The sequence below is a fragment of the Mus musculus genome, chromosome 10 (assembly GCF_000001635.26).
Source record: "Mus musculus strain C57BL/6J chromosome 10, GRCm38.p6 C57BL/6J".
Lineage (NCBI taxonomy): Eukaryota > Metazoa > Chordata > Mammalia > Rodentia > Muridae > Mus > Mus musculus.
The window spans coordinates 85,384,756-85,406,457 of NC_000076.6; the positions used below are offsets into that span (position 1 = coordinate 85,384,756).

General features: G+C 48.2%; 1 protein-coding gene across 2 annotated transcripts in view; it reads left to right on the plus strand.

The window, feature by feature from the left end:
* Positions 1 to 215: 215 nt before the first annotated feature.
* The window catches only part of Btbd11 (BTB (POZ) domain containing 11), a 275,322-nt gene continuing 253,835 nt past the window's right edge, over positions 216 to 21,702 (plus strand). Inside the window, exon 1 of one of the 2 annotated variants that reach the window (XM_006514230.4) lies at positions 216 to 3,723. In XM_006514230.4, the coding sequence (XP_006514293.1) occupies positions 2,574 to 3,723 (1,150 nt within the window). In that variant the 5' untranslated portion in view covers positions 216 to 2,573. The remainder of the gene's footprint in view (positions 3,724 to 21,702) is intronic. The other variant, NM_028709.2, reaches the window with a different exon arrangement.

Consider the following 21,702-nt stretch of genomic DNA (forward strand, 5'->3'; position numbering starts at 1 on the left):
ACAACATAAGAGGTAAACTTTAGGAAGATTCTGATATTAGAGAACAGGAAAGGGAACGTGTTGCTATGGACGTGTATTAGGATGGAAATTACAGGATGACATGGGATATGCAGGATGAACGGCAGGGAATCCACAGCTGCCTATGCCCCACCCCCATCCTTACTGAGATTTGAATGACAAACAAAAATGATAGGCATTTAAGGTGTACTATGTGGTGTTTATTATATGTATTGTGAATAATTACCATAATCAAGAAAATTAACATACCTCTCAACCCATACATCTGACCTTTTCCTCTGCCTGATAAGAACACTTACAGACAACTTCCTACCGACATCATCATTCACTCTAGATGCCACCCTGCATGTATGTAATGTCTCTAGAACTGTGGAACACATCATCTGTAAATATAAGTCTGTGTGCTGAACAATCCCCCGCCCCTGTCTGCACCCAGTTACCATCGTACATTCTGGTGCTACTGTGTGATTCTTTTTAGAGTCACACAATAAGTGAGACACTCCCCTTAGCAGGATGATACTGTCCAGATTAGCCATTTGTTATACATGGTGAGATTTCCTTCTTTTTGAAGTCTGAACAATATTCTCTCTTAGCGATTGCAAATAATGCTTCAATGAACAGGGAGAGGGGAGTAAATAGATCTTTTAAATAGTGGCTTTATTTCTGTTTGGTAAAGATCCAGATGTGGGATTATTGGATCACATGGTAGTTCTAATTAGTAATTTTTTGAAGATCTTCGGCATTATTTTCCATAATAGCTATATCAATTTCCCTTCTCACCAATAGAGTACACTCTTCTTTATCCTCCACACCCTTGTTGATGCTTGTAATCTTTTGACTTTCTGATAATCGCCATCCTAACAGGCATGAGCTGGCAGCTCCTTATGGTTCTGATTTGCAGTTACCCTGATGGCCAGTGATGTTGAGTGTCTTCTCACATCCCTTCAGCCACAGTTGAACGTTCAAACCAGCAGTTCAAAGCACGTCCTTCCCTTGTCGACTCATACATTTACCACAACTCCCTAGCCCAATGTGGGATCCAGACAAATAAATAGATAGTAGCAAGCCAGCGTGACAAGGGCCCAGAAATGTGAAGCCATCGAAGAGGGTGGGGTGGTGGAAACACCCAGGATAGTTTTGGGAGATCAGGGTGGGCTTCTTGTAGGAATAGGATTGTGTAAGGGAGGTAGGAATCTTTGAATGAATAAGGTTTTTCCTAAGGTAGGTAGAGATAGACAAATAGCCAAGCAATGATGCTGTTAGACACAGAAATGCAGCAGACACACACATATATTTTGTATCTTTCTTTAGCTGAAAAGAATATTCTCCTGTGCACAAATTTAAGTTTGAGCAGTCTAGAGCATTGTCCACCAGAACCACAGAGTGGCCGGAACACACACACACACACACACACACACACACACACACACACACACACACACCCTGGAACTTAAGGGTAGATTCCTGTCTGCCGAACAAACCTAGAAAGTCCTGGTGACAGGTGGTTTATGGCTAGAGATTCGCTTCCCAGTGGCAATTATCAGTCTCCCCCTCACTACTTTCCTGTTTTATTTCCTTCCATGCTGGAGCAAACCCAGGCTGAGAAGCGGCACCCGCCTGAATTAGTCAGGGTGCCTGAAGAGGGAGGAGAAACGTGCATCTTGTATGGGCTGGTGGGAGGGAAAGAGAAATCTAAAATGCCAAAGCAGAAAGTAACCCTCGGACAAACACTTTATGAACCGCAGAGTGGAACAAATAACGATATAAATGATATTTTTGTCGATAGTTCGAAAGCAGAAACTAGGGAAGCTACAGTTGCAGGATGACTGTTCTTCTCCAGGCTTCCACCTAGGCCGCGGATCCCTCCTAGCTGCAGCCCTGGTCAAGGCCTGGGGGGGCGTGTCTGAGGGGCGGGGCCGCATGGAAGGGAGGAATAAAAAAAAAAAAAAAAAACCTAAGTAATTAGCATCCCCCGATTCCATTGGCTCTTCGACGGCCCTGCTTTGCATGCGCCCGCCCTCTGACTGCTTGGTTTGCTGGGGCTCAGCAGGGTTTTGCAGCCGCCTGGCTACAGCGCTTTAGTGCGGGGCGGGAGCTCAAGAGAACCGCGGCCCGGATCCCGGAGCCGGGGGAGCCCGTAGCCCGCCGAGCTGCGGCGGCCGTATCTGGGGCGATCTAGGTCCTATCGACACTGTGGCCGGCTCTCGGAGGCTTCTGCATCCGTCTGGTCCCAGGGAGGAGAGGACCAGACACTTTTATTTTGGATGAAAGGCGCGGGTCCTGGCGGGAGCTTCCTTCCCGGCCTGGCTCGCGGCTCAGTGCGCCCTCGCTCTGGCCCCGACTCCAGAAGATGACTTCAGGTTCCGCCGTGTATCTTCCCGTGGTGACGGCTCGGGGAGACAGGCGAAAGTAGTGACACTTGCTGGCAACGCCAGGTGGGAAAGTGAGCCTAGGCGACGTGGAGCCCCGCTGTCCCCGAGGACCCCGGTGCCCACAGATCCTTGCCTTTCCTTCCCCTCGGCTCCACGGCGGCTGCAGCATGAAGTGGCGCAGCGATGGCCAGGAGAGGTAAGAAGCCTGTGGTGCGAACGCTGGAAGATCTGACGCTGGACTCGGGTTATGGTGGCGCGGCGGACTCTGTGCGCTCCTCCAACTTGTCTCTGTGCTGTTCTGACTCTCACCCGGCGTCCCCGTATGGCGGGAGCTGCTGGCCGCCTTTAGCTGACTCCATGCACAGCCGGCACAACAGCTTTGACACCGTCAACACTGCCCTGGTGGAAGACTCCGAGGGGCTGGACTGCGCCGGTCAGCACTGCTCGCGGTTGCTGCCGGACCTCGACGAGGTCCCCTGGACCCTCCAGGAACTGGAGTTGCTGCTGCTGCGCTCGCGGGATCCCCGGGCAGGCCCAGCGGTCCCCGGCAGCCTGCCCAAGGACGCGCTGGCCAAGCTCTCGATGCTGGTAAGCCGGGCTCTAGTGCGCATCGCTAAAGAGGCGCAGCGCCTGAGCCTGCGCTTCGCCAAGTGCACCAAGTACGAGATCCAGAGTGCCATGGAGATCGTACTGTCCTGGGGCCTGGCGGCTCACTGCACCGCTGCCGCGCTGGCCGCGCTGTCCCTCTATAACATGAGCAGCGCTGGCGGCGACCGCTTGGGCCGTGGCAAGTCGGCGCGCTGCGGCCTCACCTTCTCCGTGGGCCGCGTGTACCGCTGGATGGTGGACAGCCGCGTGGCGCTGCGCATCCACGAGCATGCCGCCATCTACCTGACCGCCTGTATGGAGAGTCTCTTCCGGGACATCTACTCGCGGGTGTTGGCCTCCGGGCTACCTCGTAGCTGTAGCGGTCCTGGCCCTGGCTCCAGCTCCGGTTCTGGCCCAGGCCCCGGCTCAGGCCCCGGAGCCCCTGCAGCGGATAAGGAGCGCGAGACTCCGGGAGGGGGAGCGGCGAGCGGTGGCCCTTGCAGCGCAGCCAGCAGCGCCAGCGGGGGCAGTAGTTGTTGCGCCCCGCCAGCCACGGCGGCGACCGCAGTCCCGCCAACCACAGCCACCGCCGCCGTCGCCGCCAACCATCATCACCACCACCACACGCTTCACGAAGCGCCCAAATTCACCGTGGAGACCCTGGAGCACACGGTCAACAACGACTCGGAAATCTGGGGGCTCTTGCAGCCCTACCAGCACCTCATCTGTGGGAAGAACGCCAGTGGTAAGTGGCTCTGTCAACTCCGGGTTCAAGTTTGCCTCTCGTCCCCCTCCCGCGTCTCTCTGGCCACTCGCGCTCTCCACGGCCTTAGAGGTAGGGGCCAGAGTGGAGACAGCCAGGAACCCGTAGGTTCACTCCTGAGCTTGGGATCCGCGTGGTTGACACTGGTAGTAATGTTCCCAGAGCACACAGGGTTCCGCCCCCTTTGTGCAGGGCCAGGAGGTTGCTGCCTCCCGCAAGACAGGAGCAAAATCCAACACCCTTTTTATTTTACATTTAATTTAGTATGTTGTTTTACTCGGATCTGGCTTGAGACGTTTGAGTCTCGTGAATAGCTTCTAGAACCCTGTTGTGATCTTTAAGGGGCCACATTCCAGTACCCACGAGTTGGGCTAAGATCTGGAGGAGGCAGGTTCACTTGTCTGCCATGCAGTTCTCTCGCTTGCCCCAGGCCCTTTGGGGTCGCTGTGGATGCGCTAGGAAGGCATGGCTGAGGGCAGCGAAGGTGGAAGGATAGAGCTGGGTGGGCCTAAACGTGTTCATGTAGGTGGTGGTGGTGGTGGTGGAGAGACAACACTGCATTGCTCCAAGTTTTCCTGAACAGTTTCTGAGTACTTGAACCCAGAGCTGGAGATATAGGGGAGTGGGGGTGGGGTGGAGGGTGGCAAGGCCAAGTATTCCAGGCTCTGGCGGGTGATTTACATCTGTCACTTGGTTGAAGGAGAGCCACTAGGGACCCAGGCCAGAGGTAGGGGTTATCAGCTACAGGTACCCTTTTTCTGGAGTTCTAAAATCCCCTCATCGCGCCCCCTGGAAGGTGCCGAGTGGGTTTGAACCTGGGGTCCTGGATGTCCATAGGGTAGTGCTGGGGTGCTTGTTTTCCGGGTGGCGCTAGCGGTCCCCGTCTGCAAAAGCCTGAGCTAGACACTTCAAAGCTTCAATTTTCCACAGGAAATGGTAGAAGAGTAACTGGAGACTCTAAAAGCGAAATAAAACTTTGTTACGTATTCCAAGCGGTTTGGCCCGAGGTTGCGTGGTCGGAGCGAAAAGGCAGCCTTGCTGGGTAGATTTCATTCATGTCACAGCCTGTCTGTTTCCTCCAAGCTAAAGGAGAGATGCGTCTGGCCTGGCTTGGCCTCTGGGGTGCCAAGAGTGTGCATGTGGGTGTGCCCGCGCATGTGTGTGCAAGTGCCTTGTGAATATGCGAAGGAGCAAACCAGCAGGCTTCTGGGGTATAAGGCTCCAGCTTTAACCGTTTATAAATTTACCCTGATGGACTTTCTGACTGAATCTCTTCACCTGGATATGATCATCGTGGGGGAGGGGAAGAAAAGAGCAAAGCTTGTGTGTGTGTGTGTGTGTGTGTGTGTGTGTGTGTGTGTTGGGGGAGGGGCTAGGATCTGCCTGGATTCCAGAGACTCTTCTGCAATCTCTTTGCCAAAGCCCATCCCCCACCCACCCCTCTGTTGCCCTAAGGCATACTCCCCAGAGGATACCAAGGCGTACAGACCTGCGCAGACACAGGCTCATGCTGCAAGTACACAGGGACATCCCACTGAGACTGAAAACATCTGGTGACAGAGCACGAGGCTTCCCGTGTACTTTTTCAGAATGGGGGATTTACCTGCAAAACCCCGAGTTTTGAATTGTTCTTTGTTTGGGAGCGCACCCTCAACCTAAAATCACAGACCAGCTTAATAGTCTCCCTATTGTAGGCTCCCATTGCCCCCCCCCCACACACACACACACACACTGCAGTCAGCCCTTAGCCTGAGTTATCTCAGCACTACAACTCCTCATCTTCCTCTTGGGGTTCTTTTGCTCTCTCATTTTACTTTTACAGGGATTCCCACCCACCCCCTTCCCAACCCCGAGGAAGCTCTAGTCTGCCAACACCAGCATCCTGATGCCTCTTAGTCTGCATTCTCTTGAACTGAGAGATTTGGGGTGACTTTTCTGGGCTTCTGTCCACTTGTCTGCAGAATGTAGGTTTTAACACACAGTATACCCTCAGCTCCTCCCATAGCTATGTTAGTAGCTAATCATTTTCCAAATAGATTTTGCTTTTAGGATCTTTAGCCTCTTGTAAAGACAGCATTTGTGTTTATCCCTTGTGGAGTAAGGCTAATTTAAGGGAAGAGAAAACCACAGAACTGGTTTTGGGCAGGGTGAGTGAGTGGTGGTTGGGCCTTGAAGCCATCACAAACTTCCGCACACCACACAGCTTAACTCCTGGGACGCAGGGCTCTTCCTTCAGCTTTTTCTGGTTCAAGACATGCTGTTATTTCATCCTGATCTCTTCATTACTCTACGGGCTTGTTCAAAATGGCTGGGCATGCATACAGAAGAGCTAAGGAATGAGTGATTAATGTCTCAGGCATCCTAACATACACTGAACACCAAGCCTGTTCCTTTAACTGGTTTGCACAGCAGTCTTTCTGACCTGCAAGCCTTCCTGAGGACCACACACCTTCCATAATGGATTTTCCCCTCTTTTAACTCAGTAACACCATTAATTTCTTCATTTGTGGATTCATCTGTTCTTCAATATCTATTGAACAGTTTTTAAATGCCAGGGACCGAGAAGACACTGATCGCAGCCAACCTGTTCTTAGGATCACTTTATACATGGAAACCCAGTGTGCCTTTTGTCTAGCACAACTGTCAGGCTGGGGAGGTGGCTCAGGTGGTAGAGTGCTTGCTGAGCATGCACAAAGCTCTGGGTTCAATTCCCGGCACTGAATGAACAATCCAGCCATGTAATACTAGCATGCAGAAGTGGAGGGAGAAAAATGAGAAGAAGTTCAAGGCCATCCTTAGCTAGGTAGAAAAGTTTGAGGCCAGTCTGGGTTACATGAGACCTTGTCTCAACAAACAAACAAACAAACAAACAAACAAACAAGCAAATAACAAAACAAACAAAACTCAAAGTACTGCTACCATCTCCTTTATACAGTGGAAGAAACTGAGGCACAAATGGAGCTTTTGGGGGGGGGAGTAGGACGTTTGTTTTTATATTGCTTGTTTGAACACAGATGGTCTACTTCAGTGCCCATACTCCTAGCCACTGTATCTGTAGCTTCAGGTGCCGACCAGTACCCTGCATTCAGGGTATCCTACTTCATTATATACTCAGCTGAGCACTGACCCCATGCAATTTGCTGTACCTTTTTGTTTCTGTTTATCCACCTTTTTATACCTGACGATCTAAACCGGCAGCACTAATTTTGTGTGTGATCATCCTCCAAGCTGAAGGGCGTCCCTAACGCCCAGCTAGAAATGACTTTCTTGGTGCTTGTTGAACTGAGCAAGCTGTTGTACTGTACTGCTCAGTGATGTCCTTAAAGAAGCTAACTGCCTTCTGAGCTTCTTGAATTTCATTTTTAATTATTAAAGTGTGTGTGTGTGTGTGTGTGTATGCGCAGGTGTACGTGCACACATGGGTGCCCATGTGGAGATCAGTGTGAATGAAAAAACTAAGTAAAAAGATCGGACCTGACTGTGCCTACGTACGGTGGAGGGAAAGGTTTATTGTAGACAGGAGGTAGAGCACAGTCAGAGACAGACATCTGGGAGAGCCTAGCATGAACATGACCCTGAGCCAGGCCATGTAAGGAGAGGGGGGAGGGGAGGTCCAGGAGACCAAAAGAGTAAAAGGTAAACCGAAAGAGGAAAAGAGAGATGATAATGTCTTTAGTAGAAGAGAAGCCTAGACAGGTGTAGCAGGCCGGACCCAAGAGATAAGTGCCCACATCCTTCTCGTTTGTGTATTATAAAAGGTACGGAAGTAGGAAGGGCCGAGGTAGGAGTAAGGGTGCCATGCTCTTTAGACTGCTGCTTGCTGCCTGGGGAAAGGGCAGTCCAAACCAGTGCTAAAGTTTAGGGTAGGGGCAGGGTATGCCAGCCATACCCTATAAAGGTAGGGACTGAGGGCTGCTGGGAGAAACTGGCAGCCAGATCCACTTTGATGTGTTAAATAGGCATCTCGGTTGGCCATTTTTCTGGGTTTGAGACCTAACATTCCACCACCCCCCCAATTGATAATAAATGGTAAGGGGCCATGCAATCGTCTCCGTGACTACTTCCTGCTGACATTGGGACGTTGTTGGTGAGGACCCAAGAAAGCTGGAGTGATGGCCAAGGCTGGGAATAGAAAGAGAGAATTGAAGGCGCTTTGCTTGCTCCCTAGGCTCTGTGGACCATCTTGGGCTAGGGAAGTAGAAGCTGCTTTGGGGCTGAAGCAATTTGCAGTCTAACATGGTGGAGGTCAGAAGACACTCATGGGAGTCAGGTCACTCTTCCCACTATATAGTTTCTACGGATCAAGCTCAGGTCGGTAGGTTTGGTGGCAAGTTTGTCTACCTCCTGAGCTATCTTGCCAGTACTTGAATCCTCTTTTGAAAGGTTTTTCTGGCTTTGCCCCACACATATAGCCACTTTTGCAGCTGTTCTCCTTTAGATTTAGATACTAAACTGCCAAGGCTGGGAAATCATGAAACTAGTGGGACTGAGTTCTGGAAACAAAGAGCACAGTGGGGCTAATATCTGCCAGGCAGATATTAGGTCCAGAATCATTTGGGTGGGGCTTGGGTTCAGCATCAGCTTGGCGGGACTTGAGTCCAGCATCCACTGGGCAAGGCTTATATCCCAGCATCATCTGGGCGGGGCTTGGGTCCCAGCATCATCTGGGCGGGGCTTGGGTCCCAGCATCATCTGGGCGGGGCTTATATCCCAGCATCATCTGGTCAGGGCTTGGGTTCAGCATCAGCTGGTCAGGGCTTGGGTCCAGCATCATCTGGGCGGGGCTTGGGTCCCAGCATTAGCTGGGCGGGGCTTGGGTTTCAGCATTATTCTCAGAAGAGCTCTGGAGCATGGCCTTTGTTTTGTGGTGATATACAACTCTTCAGACCTGGGTTTTCTTGTATTAATTTTTAGGTGCTTTAAAAGCCTGGGCAGCGTGGAAGAGACCCCAAAGGACTGATGGAGGTTTTGTGGGGTGTGAACATTTGACTTCATTCATTCCACTAACACTGAAAATAAGAAGAGGTCGGGGCTTTTGTCGTGCCTTGGTCACTGTATCTTGAATGCCCTCAGAATTAGTCGTTTTCCGCTCAACCTTGAAGTCCTGCTTCACCAATGATCTGTCCTCCTCCTTAAGAGGATGCGCTCCTTCTCAGCCTCTGTTCATCCCATGCCTTCCCTTCTGAACGCCTGGCACACTGTAAATACTTTCTACTACTTGTTGACTAAATGAATATCGTCAGATCATTCACTCTTTAGGATGTCAAACGGAGCCTCTGTAGAGCAGTTGCTATGATATCAGAGTACAAAGTCACAGCTCCTGGATTCCAAGACTGCCATTTACTTGTTCTTGGGAGTTCCAGAGACAGCACTCAGCTGTAAAATGAAGTTGGTAATTATGAGATTCTTTGTCCTAAGGATGTCAGCCTGGTGCCTGGTAGGGGCTAAAATGATGGTGGCAGCTGTGGTGATAATCTGGTATTGTGGCGTCTCCCTTCTCTATCACACTAGATCAATGTCCCCATATGCTCTCTTTGAAGGGAGCCTGCCGGGCACAACACATCAGTTGTGTGTGTGTGTGTGCATATGTGTGTGTGTCTGTCTGTGTGTATATATCAAATAGTTCAATGTATCTATTTCAGGGACTGACCAGTGAGCATAACTCCATGGACAAAGTCACCAGAAGGTTGTTGTGGCCAAAGTGAAAAGAATGATTATTTTATTTCATTTAAAAAAATAATAAATGTCTTTAGTGAAGGTACACCTTCACTAAACTTCCTGAGTGATAGAAATGTCCCACATGTTAATAGAAGTATCTACTGATATTTGCCCAATGCATCCCATCATGAAATCTAGCTTTGTGCATTTCTCTGTATTGGAGGATATCTTTCAGGGGGAAAAAGGCCCATGACAAAAACCACAGGGACCCTAATATAAAACTTTGTTATGAAGGCAGAAAAATGTGCAGGGAAGGCTGGAAGAGGCAGTATAGTTTGGTCAAAGCAGGGAAGAATTTTCTGCTCAGAAACATCGAGTCTCCACTCTTGGTTCCTCTGTCTTCTAGCAGGTGAATTGTTGTGATGAATTTTGTCTGGGGATCCGCATGATGAGAAGCACATAAAAGTGAATAACACATTTTTTTTAAAAAACTGAAGGAAATGCAAACCTATCATGGAGGACAATTACAGGATTAGACCAGATCTGCTCTGTGACAGTGCCAGCCTCATATAGGGACGTCCTAATAACAGCTTTCTTTTCAAACAGATCATTCCAGCTGGTGATAGCAATTCTTTGGGGATTCTGCATAATATCTTTCCTTTCAGGGGTTCCCCAGTCATTTTATAGACATTAATTAACGTGAGCCCTTGTGTCAGCAGCACTGGTGGGGAGGGTTGGTTGGCTCGAAGGCCCTTTGCTTTTTAGTTGCCCTGTGAACTCTGAGTCTACTGGCTGAGCAGTTTTCCCATCGTGGGTCTGGTTGGTTGTGCCTTTCTCTGCCGTGTTGTGGCTCTGCTGGACAAAATGTCTCAGGAGGAACTCAGTGTCTTCAGGGAGGCAGCAAAGCGGTCTCAGGAGCCCCACTGAGCGGTGCCTTTGGTCTCAGAGTACATTTTTAATTAACTGTCTCTTTGTAAATTAAAACCAGAAATTTGGGTCAGTAGAGGGTTATTTGGTTTTCTGTGCAGGAGTCAGTTCCTTTCTGGGGTGTTTGCAAGTGTGTGCTTCATGAAACATCAGCATAGTAATAATGACCCTATAAGCCAGGGAAGGGTCAGGTAGAGGTGCAAGGTCACAGGTGGGGTTCTGATGGCCTCTAAAGTGGAAGAAAACTCCTAACTCTCCCTCTGTTGTTATTTGTGTCCTCAAGCCAGATGAAAAGCCCATCTATATATCACCTGGTTATCATTCACTGAAAGGTAACTATATGCCTGAATCAATCGACTCTGGGGTCATACATCCCTGGCAGCTCTAGGTTTCCTATCTGTAAAATCAGTAGGAAAAATAGCTGCACTCACAGCGCTCGTTGCAGATCAGGCACTGTTTTTAATGACATCTGCATATTATCATAGTTACAGTCACATCAGTTGTTATAAAAGATAATTTCCAAATCTCGGTGGAAAGTCATTCTTGTTCATTTCGCCTCTGATTGGGTGAGATGTGGGCGGGAGGAGTCAGGAGCCTCATTTAGGGGGCAAGCCTCGACTGACGACTTTGTGTATCTTCAGTGTGTAGCCTGTAAGCACCTCTTTTGCATTCATCCAGCCAACAGACTGAGGAGCCCAACCAGAGGAGGGGTCTTAAGAAAGCTGCTTACAGAACTAGTCGCTCAGTTCATGTATCTCTAGCCATGTCTAGCTACATCTGCCTTGTTACCAAGCATCCACATGCTTGGCTTCACGTAACTTTCTCTTCTCTCTGAACATGGCTCCTGACTTAGTCTTTAGGAACGTTGAACGATGCTCAGTCCCATTCACTACATTTAATGGAACAATGTGTGGCTTAGGCACCTGTTATGACAAGTTCCCTGCCTATCTGCATTCACACAGGGTACTACAACAGACTAGGATAACTAACCACAGTGAAACATCCTCTTAGTAAAGGGGCTAGTGAGAGACCCATGGCAGGCACTGGTCCTTAGTGGTTTGAGAGCTTGCCAACCCAGCCCTGTGTGCGTGGCCATGGATGGCATTTTCGGATTAGGCCTGTGTTCTGCTCTCTGGGAAGAACTTGCTGCCCATTGTTCTCCCCGCTCCCCGCTCTATGCAGTATTCGGACTTTCTTTCTCCTTTATTCCTGGCCACACCTGAAGTGGGTCTTGCAAGGTGCCGTGTCTTTAAAGGCTCAAAATCTTTTCTAGTATAGTTCCTTTGCTTGAACATTGAAGCATCAGGGATTAATTCAGGGCTCTAACAATAGACCTCTAAAACCCAAGCTTACCGATTTTTGCCTGAGCAATTTAGTGGGATTGTCATCTATGCCATTGTATTAGTAAGTTTGAGTCACTATGCTGAAATAGATGAAGCACCTACATTTACAAAGAAAAAAGGTTTATTCAACTCATGCAAGGTCGTGGTACTGGTATTGCCTCTCTTGTGTCAAGAATTCTATGAAAATTGCAGATGCATATGTCAATAATTAAAGTTCCTGTTGGAGTGGGGTTACCTTTGAAGCTGAGGATAGACAGAGAGATGGAACTAAACTTGGGCTTTTAAAAATCCTTCTATGGTGAACTGCCAAAGAGTCAGTCAGCTACCTTCCAAAGGCACACCCACAGTGACTCAAAGCCCTTCAACTAGGCCCCACCTCTCAGAAGCGCCATCTTGGGAATCAAGATTTTAATTGAAATGAACCCTTGGTGGATGCTCAAACCACGTCCAGCAGACATCCCGAGTGTTAGCAGTCACACTCAGAGTTATTTTCTGAACCAGATTTTATAGCCTGGCTTAGGCATTGTCTCTTTACCTGCCTACCTCTCTTTCTTTCTCAAGTTCATGGCAAACACGTTGAAGCTATTAGCTTAGATGGAGGTTTGCAACTCTAACCTTGTATTTACTTCCCTTACAACTCTTCATCTTTTCTCTTATTTTTTGAGGCTCTAGGAATTGTTGTCTTTTCACCTCTCCACTATTCCGTTCTCATTTGACTTGCAAACTGGCTTATTTGTGCCTCCGCTAATAATCGCTAAACCCGGTTAGGGCTAATCATCATGTTCTATTACCATCATCTCCCCTGACCTCTTTCTATAGAGCCACAGCTCATTGGGCATTAGTCCTGATGTCTAAATTACCACATACGACAGTTGTGCCACCGCATAACACGGGGTTTCAGTGTTCTGCTTTCTAATCATGTCACGTACGTTAAGCTACCTCATTTCTGGTAACAATGTCTGTGTTGGTTAGAGCAAGACCAACTGCTGTATCAGGTGAATCTAACGTCTTAGTGGTGGAACACAATCAACTTGATTTCTGGGCTGGGAGTGTAGCTCAGTGGTTGAACATTTGCCTAGCACACGCAATACCTTTGATCTGTAGCATTGCAAAAACCAACAGCAAATTTTGTTTTTCATGTATAATCTAGTTAATGACAGAAGTAAAAACAACAGAGTTGTTACGTGGGAGGGTCCATTCTGGCTATGAACATATCAATTCCTTCTCTATTCCAGTGACTAGTATTCTTACACGTGGTCTTAACTCCATGCAAAGGGATTGGGGATTATAGCTTCTTGATAGGTAGCTAATACTCTAACCCCAACTTTACACTCTCGGAGGGGCATACGCTTGTTAGATATCTATCCACTTCAGTGCCTGTAAGTCAGTATTATTATCAAGCCTACTTGCAGATGGGGAAGTTGAGGAACAGGAAGCTTAATTAAAGAATTTGTTGAAGGTGACATGGCTTACAAGTGACCAGACTGCTTTTGCATACCATTCTCTCTGAACTTCCCTACCTGCCTGCCTGCTTGTGGATCCTGCACCCCTAAATGGACAGCCTTGTCTGGCCCCAGTGGGAGAAGATGTGCTTAGTGACTTGATGCTTGGGGTGGGACAGGGGGTTGTCACGGAATTCTGTGTTAGGGAGACTAAGGTACAAGATCTGTCTTTACTCCCTACAGGCCCGGTGATGCCAGTTAAGTCAGTGAATCTTTTATAGCCTTAATTCCCACCCTATTTAATGAGAAGAGTGGTAATCCTCTATCACAGGTTGTTGGAAGGGTTGAGAAAGCTACTTAATGGGTAACTAAAATAGTGTTGGGCGCCATGATAAATACTCAGTGTAGTGGCTATTAGGTTTAAATGGTTATGTGGTCGTATTCTCCTGACTCCCAACTCATTGCTCTGAGAACTGCTCTCAGAACCCCACCTCCATGGGTGAGAGATTTTAAATAATGTGAAAGTAATCCGACATCTGGGATTCAAGCATGGACTGACCGCAGGGTATAGGGTAAGTCACCTAACCTCTCCATGGCAGTCTTCTGCTATGGAGCCCAGAGGCTGATGTCTGGTGTCTTCCTTCATTATTCTCCGACTTAGTTTTTGAGGCAGGGCCTCTGACTGAACCTGGAGTTCACTGATCTAGCAAGGCTGGCTCTAGCCAACCCCGTGTCTGAGCCTACTTCAGTGCCTCCAATGCTAATATTATAGGCGGCACCGTATCTGGCTTTTATATGTGGGTTCTGGGGATCTGAATTCAAGTCTTATGCTTGTGTAGCAACAACTTTACCCTTGGAAAGCACGTTAGGAGGGAGAGTCCGTGATTCAATCTGTGTCGTAAGAAGCTCCCAGTGCAGAGAATGTGCTGGAACAAAAGACTGAACGCTGGAAGGCTAGTTAGGTACCGTCATCCTCCTATCTGATATGAGAAGAATCTGAGGAGGCAAGGCCTTTAGGCACTTGCCCTGAGTTGGTAAGACAAGCAATCCGAAGAACCTCAGACTGCCTTCCGTTTTCCTCATCCCTAGGAAGTTTATGGTTCAAGTGATAATGGAGAAGCTGACACCCAGGGTGTGAATTGGCTTGGCCAAGGTCACTAGGCAGAGATGGAGCCAGAAATCCATGTACCCTGATTCTTCGTTCACTTCTAATCCATTGTCTCCTGGGAAGGTGACCACCGTCTATTTCCTCCTGATCAGTTCCGGAGAGCCGAGCCTATGAGACAAATGTAATCTGGGTGTGTGTGGGGGGGCGGGGGGGGGGCGAGAATGAATTTCCGTTCCCACTGGTATCTTCCATTTTGCTTTCCATCCCACAATGGGTGTGAGCACAGGAGTATGCAGAGGTCCTGGTAGAAGTCTGCTGAGCCAACTGGAGCAATCACTGTGAAGATCTGGTGCGCCGGATGCAGAGTGGAATGAATCTCTCTCAGCACATTTATATCTGAGAGCTCATCAGGGTGGCTGCCAAAGAAAGGGACTGAAATCCTTCAAGAGCTGTGACTACCTCAGAGGCAAAGGTCGTGTGGATTAACTGCTTTTCTTTGTGTGGCTTGTCTTACTGTTTCTCCCTGATCCAGCAGGTGGTACCACCCAGGTAGCTGGGGTGAACCTGGGGCACCAAAGCATGACTCACAACTTCTCTTTTCCTTGATGTCTCTAGGAAGTTCAACAGCTGAGAGCCAGGTAGGCAGAGTCAGGCAGACAGAGCCAGCCATTCTCTCTTTCAACCTTCAGCCCTTACCCTCTAGGTGTTTAGCCACGTGAGTTTGATGTGGATAAAACCATTTGGATTAGGAAGTAAGGCCAGGGCAGAGCCTGGGAAGAGAGCAGTGGCAGGCAGGGGTGATGGTGGCCACTGCATGGGACTTTCAAGGCCTATTCCTTGTCAGCTTCCTCCCTGGGTCATTGTGGTGACAAAGGCCCCAGGAAGCCTGGCAGCAAGGGTGTGGCAAAGATGTGACTTCATAAGATACTGATGCCTGTGTCCAAAGAGCAACAACATGAGGAGAGCCAGGAGTTTCTGCCCCTCAGCAGCTCTTCTCCTAATCCCTTCCTGTCTTGCTCTGCCCCTGCTTCAGTCTTTCACAGACCCCATTTTGGGGCTCAATATGGGCTACTTTTCAGACATTCAGACATTCAAACATCAGAGGGAGATGCTCTCATTGACAGAAACGGATGGTGTTCAGGAGAGAATAGGATACCTGGGACATTAAAATGGAAATCCCAAGCACAGAAGTCTCTTAAAGTCAGGAAGTGAGGCAAGGACATCTCAAAAGAGAATGTAGAAGAAAGAGACCAGGAACCAAGCTCTTCCTAGAATGAGGAGGTTATTGAAGCGAACCAATGAGGGAAGGCAGCAAGAACACCTCATGAGAAGTCTGAGTGGTCCGTGGCTCAACAGAAGGTTGGGAGAAAAGAGGGCAGATAGCGGTAGGTGACACTGAGGTATCAATTCCACAGCCTGGGAGAGTTTCTGCCTTGGTGGTTACAGGCTCCTTCAGACCTGAGGAAGAAGCAGAAGCTGTGTGCCCATCAGACCCACATTATCTGCCATGAACCAAAAGATGCTCTCCATTCTTCCCTAGAGGATGGAGGGAATGTGCCCTCTGTAGGTCACCTGTGAGGCTTGCTTTACAGGCATCATCACTCCCAAGCGCTATAAAGGATCTTATAGACTCCAAGGTTGGGGAGGGGTAAAGAAGCTCCCACCCCATACCCTGCACACTGCCTGAGCAGGCTGACTCCTCTCTCATATATTTTATAGTTGCAGATGCTCAGTTTGAAAGCATTGGTCTCTAATATCCCAGAGGCTTTGGATACCTAAGCTGGGAACCCCAGAACATGAGGCTCCCAGAAGCAACTGGGCCAGAGTGTTTGGGGGCAAGGGAGAGGTCGATTCTGAGCTTGGAACCCTTTGACGGAAGAGACCCATTATTGGAGCTAAACTGCGCTGGTAGCTTCAAATAGCTTGATGCTTCAAAGAAGGAGGTGCTCTCTGGTCCTTAGGGATTCTGTTTTTCATGGATGCAGAGAAGGAATGTGCCCCCTCTTGGGCCACATCCTTATGCCCCAGGTGGCACTTCTGATTCCAGGGAGCAGAGGCAGAGCTCATCAAAGTCATCTCTGAGCCAAAAATAGCCCTGTCCAGCCAGACACTTCTCAACCTCGCACGTCAACGTGCCCGCTGTCATTTGTCAGGGCCAGCAGCAGCATCTGCTTCTGAGAAGGCTGTCTTTAAAAACTGGCTTGCCTCTGGAACTCGGAGAGGTCTGCTTTTCATCCAAAGAAGTTTTGTGGCTGAACAGACAGGATCAGTCCTGATTCCCAGACCCTGATGCAAGCACACAGGGACTCGAGGCCACCGAGACTCATAGGGCAAATAAGTTATTTATTTGAAAACCTATCTGATCCGGTTGGTTTTTACCACCGTCAGTCTGGTCAGATAGTCTGGACACTGTTCTTTGCCAGTTGGGAAGGTTTTCTTAAAGATGTAGTTTCTTTGCGTGGCAGTGTGGCCCCCTCATTTGTTTATAAACACTTAGTAAGCATCCGTGAGTGCTTAGCATATGCCCAGGAGTATCATAGCACTTACCAGTTTAAACTAGTAATTAATATCTACTGGCAAACTTCCTCTCACTACTACATCAGGTGGCACACAGTAGGCACTTTATTATTGTTTTAGTGAGTGAATGCGGCTATAGCATGCACACTCAATGAAATAGGGATTTGTTTAACACACCGTGGTCTCTCCAACACTTACAGGAGTACCAATTTAATCTTTGGGGCCTCGTTAGCAGCAAAACCAAGAACCTTTTGCTCACCATGGCCTAATTGACTGGCTGGGTTCTGCCTCTGTGTTTCTGAATTCTCATCCCTGAAAAATGCTGTATTTCAGAGCTTGTTTCTCTTTGAGGAACAGGAAGAGAAGAGCAGGCATTATTTCTTTGTACCTACTCTCCGAGTGAGAGATGACACCATACTGTAATTCAGAATCAGCTACCAATGTCAGTACGGTAGCTTGGATCTTGAGCTGAGAGAAGCTCTGTGCAGCCGATGCCTTCATGCAGTCTGGACAGCAGCTGGTGTTTCTAAACTAGACACTTGGGAACTGGGGGGATTTATAGACTAACCTGGGGTCACAGCTAGTAGCACATGAGTGGGGTAGGTAAAGGAAGATGCTGAACTTGAGAGACTGAAAGTCCTTACAGCCCAATCAAGCATGGAGCTCAACCCTCTAAATCCCCCAGGTTGGTGTCTCTATGATGCATTTGCCTGGGGAAGGGGGTCAAAAAGCAACATGGCATTATTCTCTGTCTTTACCTGTGATCTTGTCCAGTGGGCCACCATGGGCCAGCCTCTGCTGAGCACTGTCCCATCCTCATCTCATTTAATCCCTCCTGCATCACTAAGGAGGGCAGTGCTATTGCTTCACTTCACAGACTGGAAAACTCAGACCAGATGCTGCCTTGGGCTCAAAGCTAGACAGTGAGGACGCTGGAACTGGGTGCAACCCTGGCCACCCAGCTTGCCATCCCTAAACCCTGCTGTGAACCATGTTGGCAGCTTATTACAAGGGTTTATTGCAACATAGTCAATATTCTTTGTGGGGAGAAGGGCATTGAGACAGCTCTAGCTAGCCTGGAACTTGCTATGTAGACTAGGGTGGCCTTGAACTCAGAAAGATCCACCTGCATGCACCACCACACCTGGCTTAGAGTCAACACCTTTAAATGCTCTTATGCTGAGACAGGAGGCAGCCATTAGGCAAACTGTTAACTCCATCAGAATGGAGGTGTAGAATTATAAAGAAAGCAGCCGCTATCAGGTCCTTTTCTTTAGAGCTCCTCGTTTGTGTTCTTGTTCTCTGATGTTCCTTCTAATACAGTGGTTCTCAACCTTCCTAATGCCGTGGTTCTTTAGTACAGGTCCTCATGTCGTGGCGACTCCCCCCACAGCATTACTTCTTTGCTCCTCCACGACTGTAATTTTGCTTCTGCTATGTGCCGTAATGTAAACATCTGATAGGCGACCCCTGTGAAAGGGTTGTTTGACCCCTGGAGGGGTCTCCACCCACATGTTGAGAACCACGGTTCTAATCTTTCATCTGGGAAATGGCTCAGTGCCTGCTAAGCACTAGCCAAGCATGCACTACTGCTCGTGTCATGGCTGGCTTTATGATTCAAAGGACTATAGCTGTTCTGCCCTCAGAGCACTGTGACATTTATTGATTCTAATAATTTATCTGAGCGGCTTTAACCTAGAGTTTCTGTGGATTCAGTGAGGTATTTTTTTTCTCTCCCACCCTGGGTGTGTGTGTGTGTGTGTGTGTTGGGGTGAGCATGCATTCCAGGCTGGAACTGAGATGAGGGACCCCTGGAAGATTGGAGGGCGTGCCCAGTATCCATCAACATACTCAGATTGTAATTTTGGATCCTTATTTATCTTATGTTTCCTAATTCTCTACATGTGCATGGCTTGCAACATCCTGCCACTCACTTCTGTTTGTATTCACAGCAACCACCTGGTGTAGATGCTCAGACCCTAATGTACTCAAGAGGAAGCAGAGTGAGAGGGGCCAAGTGTCTCTCTCAGGGTTGCCAAAGACCAGCAGCCTAGGTGTCATTTGGGCCCCTCATCTCCTTCCTGTGCTTCCTGCTAGCACCTTTGCACATTGCTGGAGCTCAGATGTTTGAGAACCCAGATGGAGCATCCTATGGTGGAGAGAGCCTCATCTTAAGGCTGCTCAGGACACGCAGTTGGCTCTGACTTTTGGGTATCTCAGATGGTGGAGGTATTCAGTCCCTTACCCTGCACTGTCAGCTCTTTAGCCCCAATGGAGTCTGCCGTAGCTAGCCTCACCCTTCCTTCTTGGGCTGTGGGAGGCAGAAGCATTCCCTAGGAACCCTGAAGGCAGTGGACTTTGAGCCTTAGAGCAACTTCTTGATGGTCAGGAAGCCCTTGCTTGAAACATGCTCTCTGAAAGAAGAGAGGGACTGGATTGAGGCAACCTCAAGGTCATCACTAGGTGGTGATCATCTGTGGTGCCCTACAAAGGGCCGCCTTTCTGTTGGCTCAGAAGGAATGTGTCACCACCTCAAGCTCCCTGAGCCTTCCCCATTGCCAGCCTGTCCCAAGGAACCAGGGCTCATTCTGATCAGACTTCTCCTGAAGGAACACACATGATCAGAGGCTCATGGGTCTAGTGGGCAATCCATTCTCTGTCATCATGCTGCATTAGGAACTGAAAAATGGAGCTGGCTCAGCAAGTCATCTACCTCTGTTTTCACTTTGTAAATGTGAGTTAAAGAGACTGTCACAGGCCAGGATTCTTATGCATCCTCCTCATGGAGTCTCTGCTGTGGTTCGCAGGCATGCACAGGGTTTTCCTTAAGGTAAAAGGGGTTTGCTGTGGCAGGGGAAGCAGATGACCGACTGTGCATCCATACTGGGAGCCATTAAGAACAGCTGTGTGTTTCTATTTGGAAGAAACAACAGGAAGTACTAGTATTGCAGGGATAGAAAAAGTACTCAGCCTGCATGTGTACTCATGGATGTGCATGCATGTTTTCTGTGTTTGTGTGTGTGTGTGTGTGTGTGCGCACATGCTTTGTGGATGCATGTATTTTCACACATGTGTTTTTGCATGTACAAATGAGTATGTGCTTATGAATGTGTGTATACACTGTATGTAATCATGTGCACATGCATTGTGCCTCTGTGTGTGTGCAATGCACCTCTGTGCATGCATACATGTGCTATGTTCCTGTGTGTGTAAGTATCCATGCTTACGAATGTGTGGGCATTTGCTATATGTATGTGTGTGTACATGATTTGCATATCTGTGTGCACATCTCTGTGTGTGAGTGTACTGTGCTTCCACTTACACATGAGTGTGCAAGCAAGTATGCACAAGTGCCTGTATCAGTTGAACAGAAGTTTCTGAGGTCTGACTTGCTGATTGATGTTCTTGGTGTCAACTTGACTACATCTGTGAGGAATGTTTTTCTTAATTAAATCATTTGAAGTGGGAAGACCTATTTTTAAACTACATCTCTTGAGGTAGGAAGATCTTTAATCTGTACTGTATCATCTAATGAAAGCCTATAGAAAGGACATGCAAGAAGTAAGCTCCCGAGGTAGGTCCCATCCTTCACTGGCAATAGAGCCAGTGAACACCATATACTGAACACCAGATGAGACATTCAGCTGTGGGCTGAACAACTACTGGATTATTGGACTTTCCATTAGTAGGTACCCATTGTTGGACTAGCTGGATCACAGTCTCTAAGTCACTCTAATAAATACCCTTTGTTTCTATGTATAGATTTATTCTATCAGTTCTGTTTCTCTAGAGAACCTTGACTAATACATTGTAGATTTTTGAGTTCAGGTTGAGTTTCGCTGGCTAACATTTGTATACAACTGTGGAGGAGACATTGAGGTCTACATGAACCCTCACCTCCAACAAACAGACCTTATTGCATTCACTGTGAGGACTGAAAAAAAATGTGCCATGTTCTGCTCTGTGCATTAATTACTGCATGATCATATTCTTGCTGGATGAGGGAGAGTCTGATTTTCCTGGCATGGTCATGAGTCCTCAGAATGCATTCAAAATGAGTAAAATGTAAGCAGTCTTTATTTTTTTTTTCTGAACGTAATTGAGTGGCTATAGATGTCTGTTGATTTTACACTAAGGGTTTGGCCACTTCACCTGAAGTTATTGATTCTGGCTTTGCAGTTCACAATGTTCAAAGATGATCATTGAAGTTGTTGACTCTTTTCTTGGACCCAAGAACCAAGTTTCTACGTGAAACAAAATGGTTCTTTGCTTCAATGTCAAGGAGCCTAGTTGAGGCTGGCCTGAAACAGGATTCTGTAAGAATTTTCTTCCGCAACTGAGGCATCGCCAACATTCTCACAATGCTTATACATTCACACACTGTGTTCTGTGGCTGTCAATAGGATCTACAGCAAAACCGGGACCAAACCGAACCAGAAGCTCCTTTCTACCTCCTCCCTTCCGGTGCTGATGCAGTGAAGTCTGTCAGTCTGAACTGGAAGATGTCTGGGCTCCGATGCTTGGGAGGGTGGAGGGGCGCCGTGATGTGGCTTCTTGTTTTCATAATTTGCTAGAGCCCTGGCATAGCTCTCAGAGTCACATGGTCAGGCCAACTTTCCATTGTAGTGAGCAAGAAAGACAAGTATCTAGCAGGATCTCCTTTCCAACGTCCCACCCTGCTGCTAAAACCCTTCTGGAAGGTTCAACAGAGAACTTCTAGGATTGAGTCCTGCCATAGTTAGCTTCTTTTATTTCCTTGACACATCTGGCAAGAGAAAACCTCAACTGAAGAGTTGCTTCCATCATATTGGCCTTTGGCCTTGTCTATGGGGGTGTTTTCTCGATCACTAATGGATGTGGGAGGGGCCAGCCCACTGTGGGTGGCACCATCCCATGGCAGTTGAGTTGAATAAGGAAGGTAGTCAGGTGAGCCAAAAGAAGCAAACCAGTAAGCATCATTCTTCCA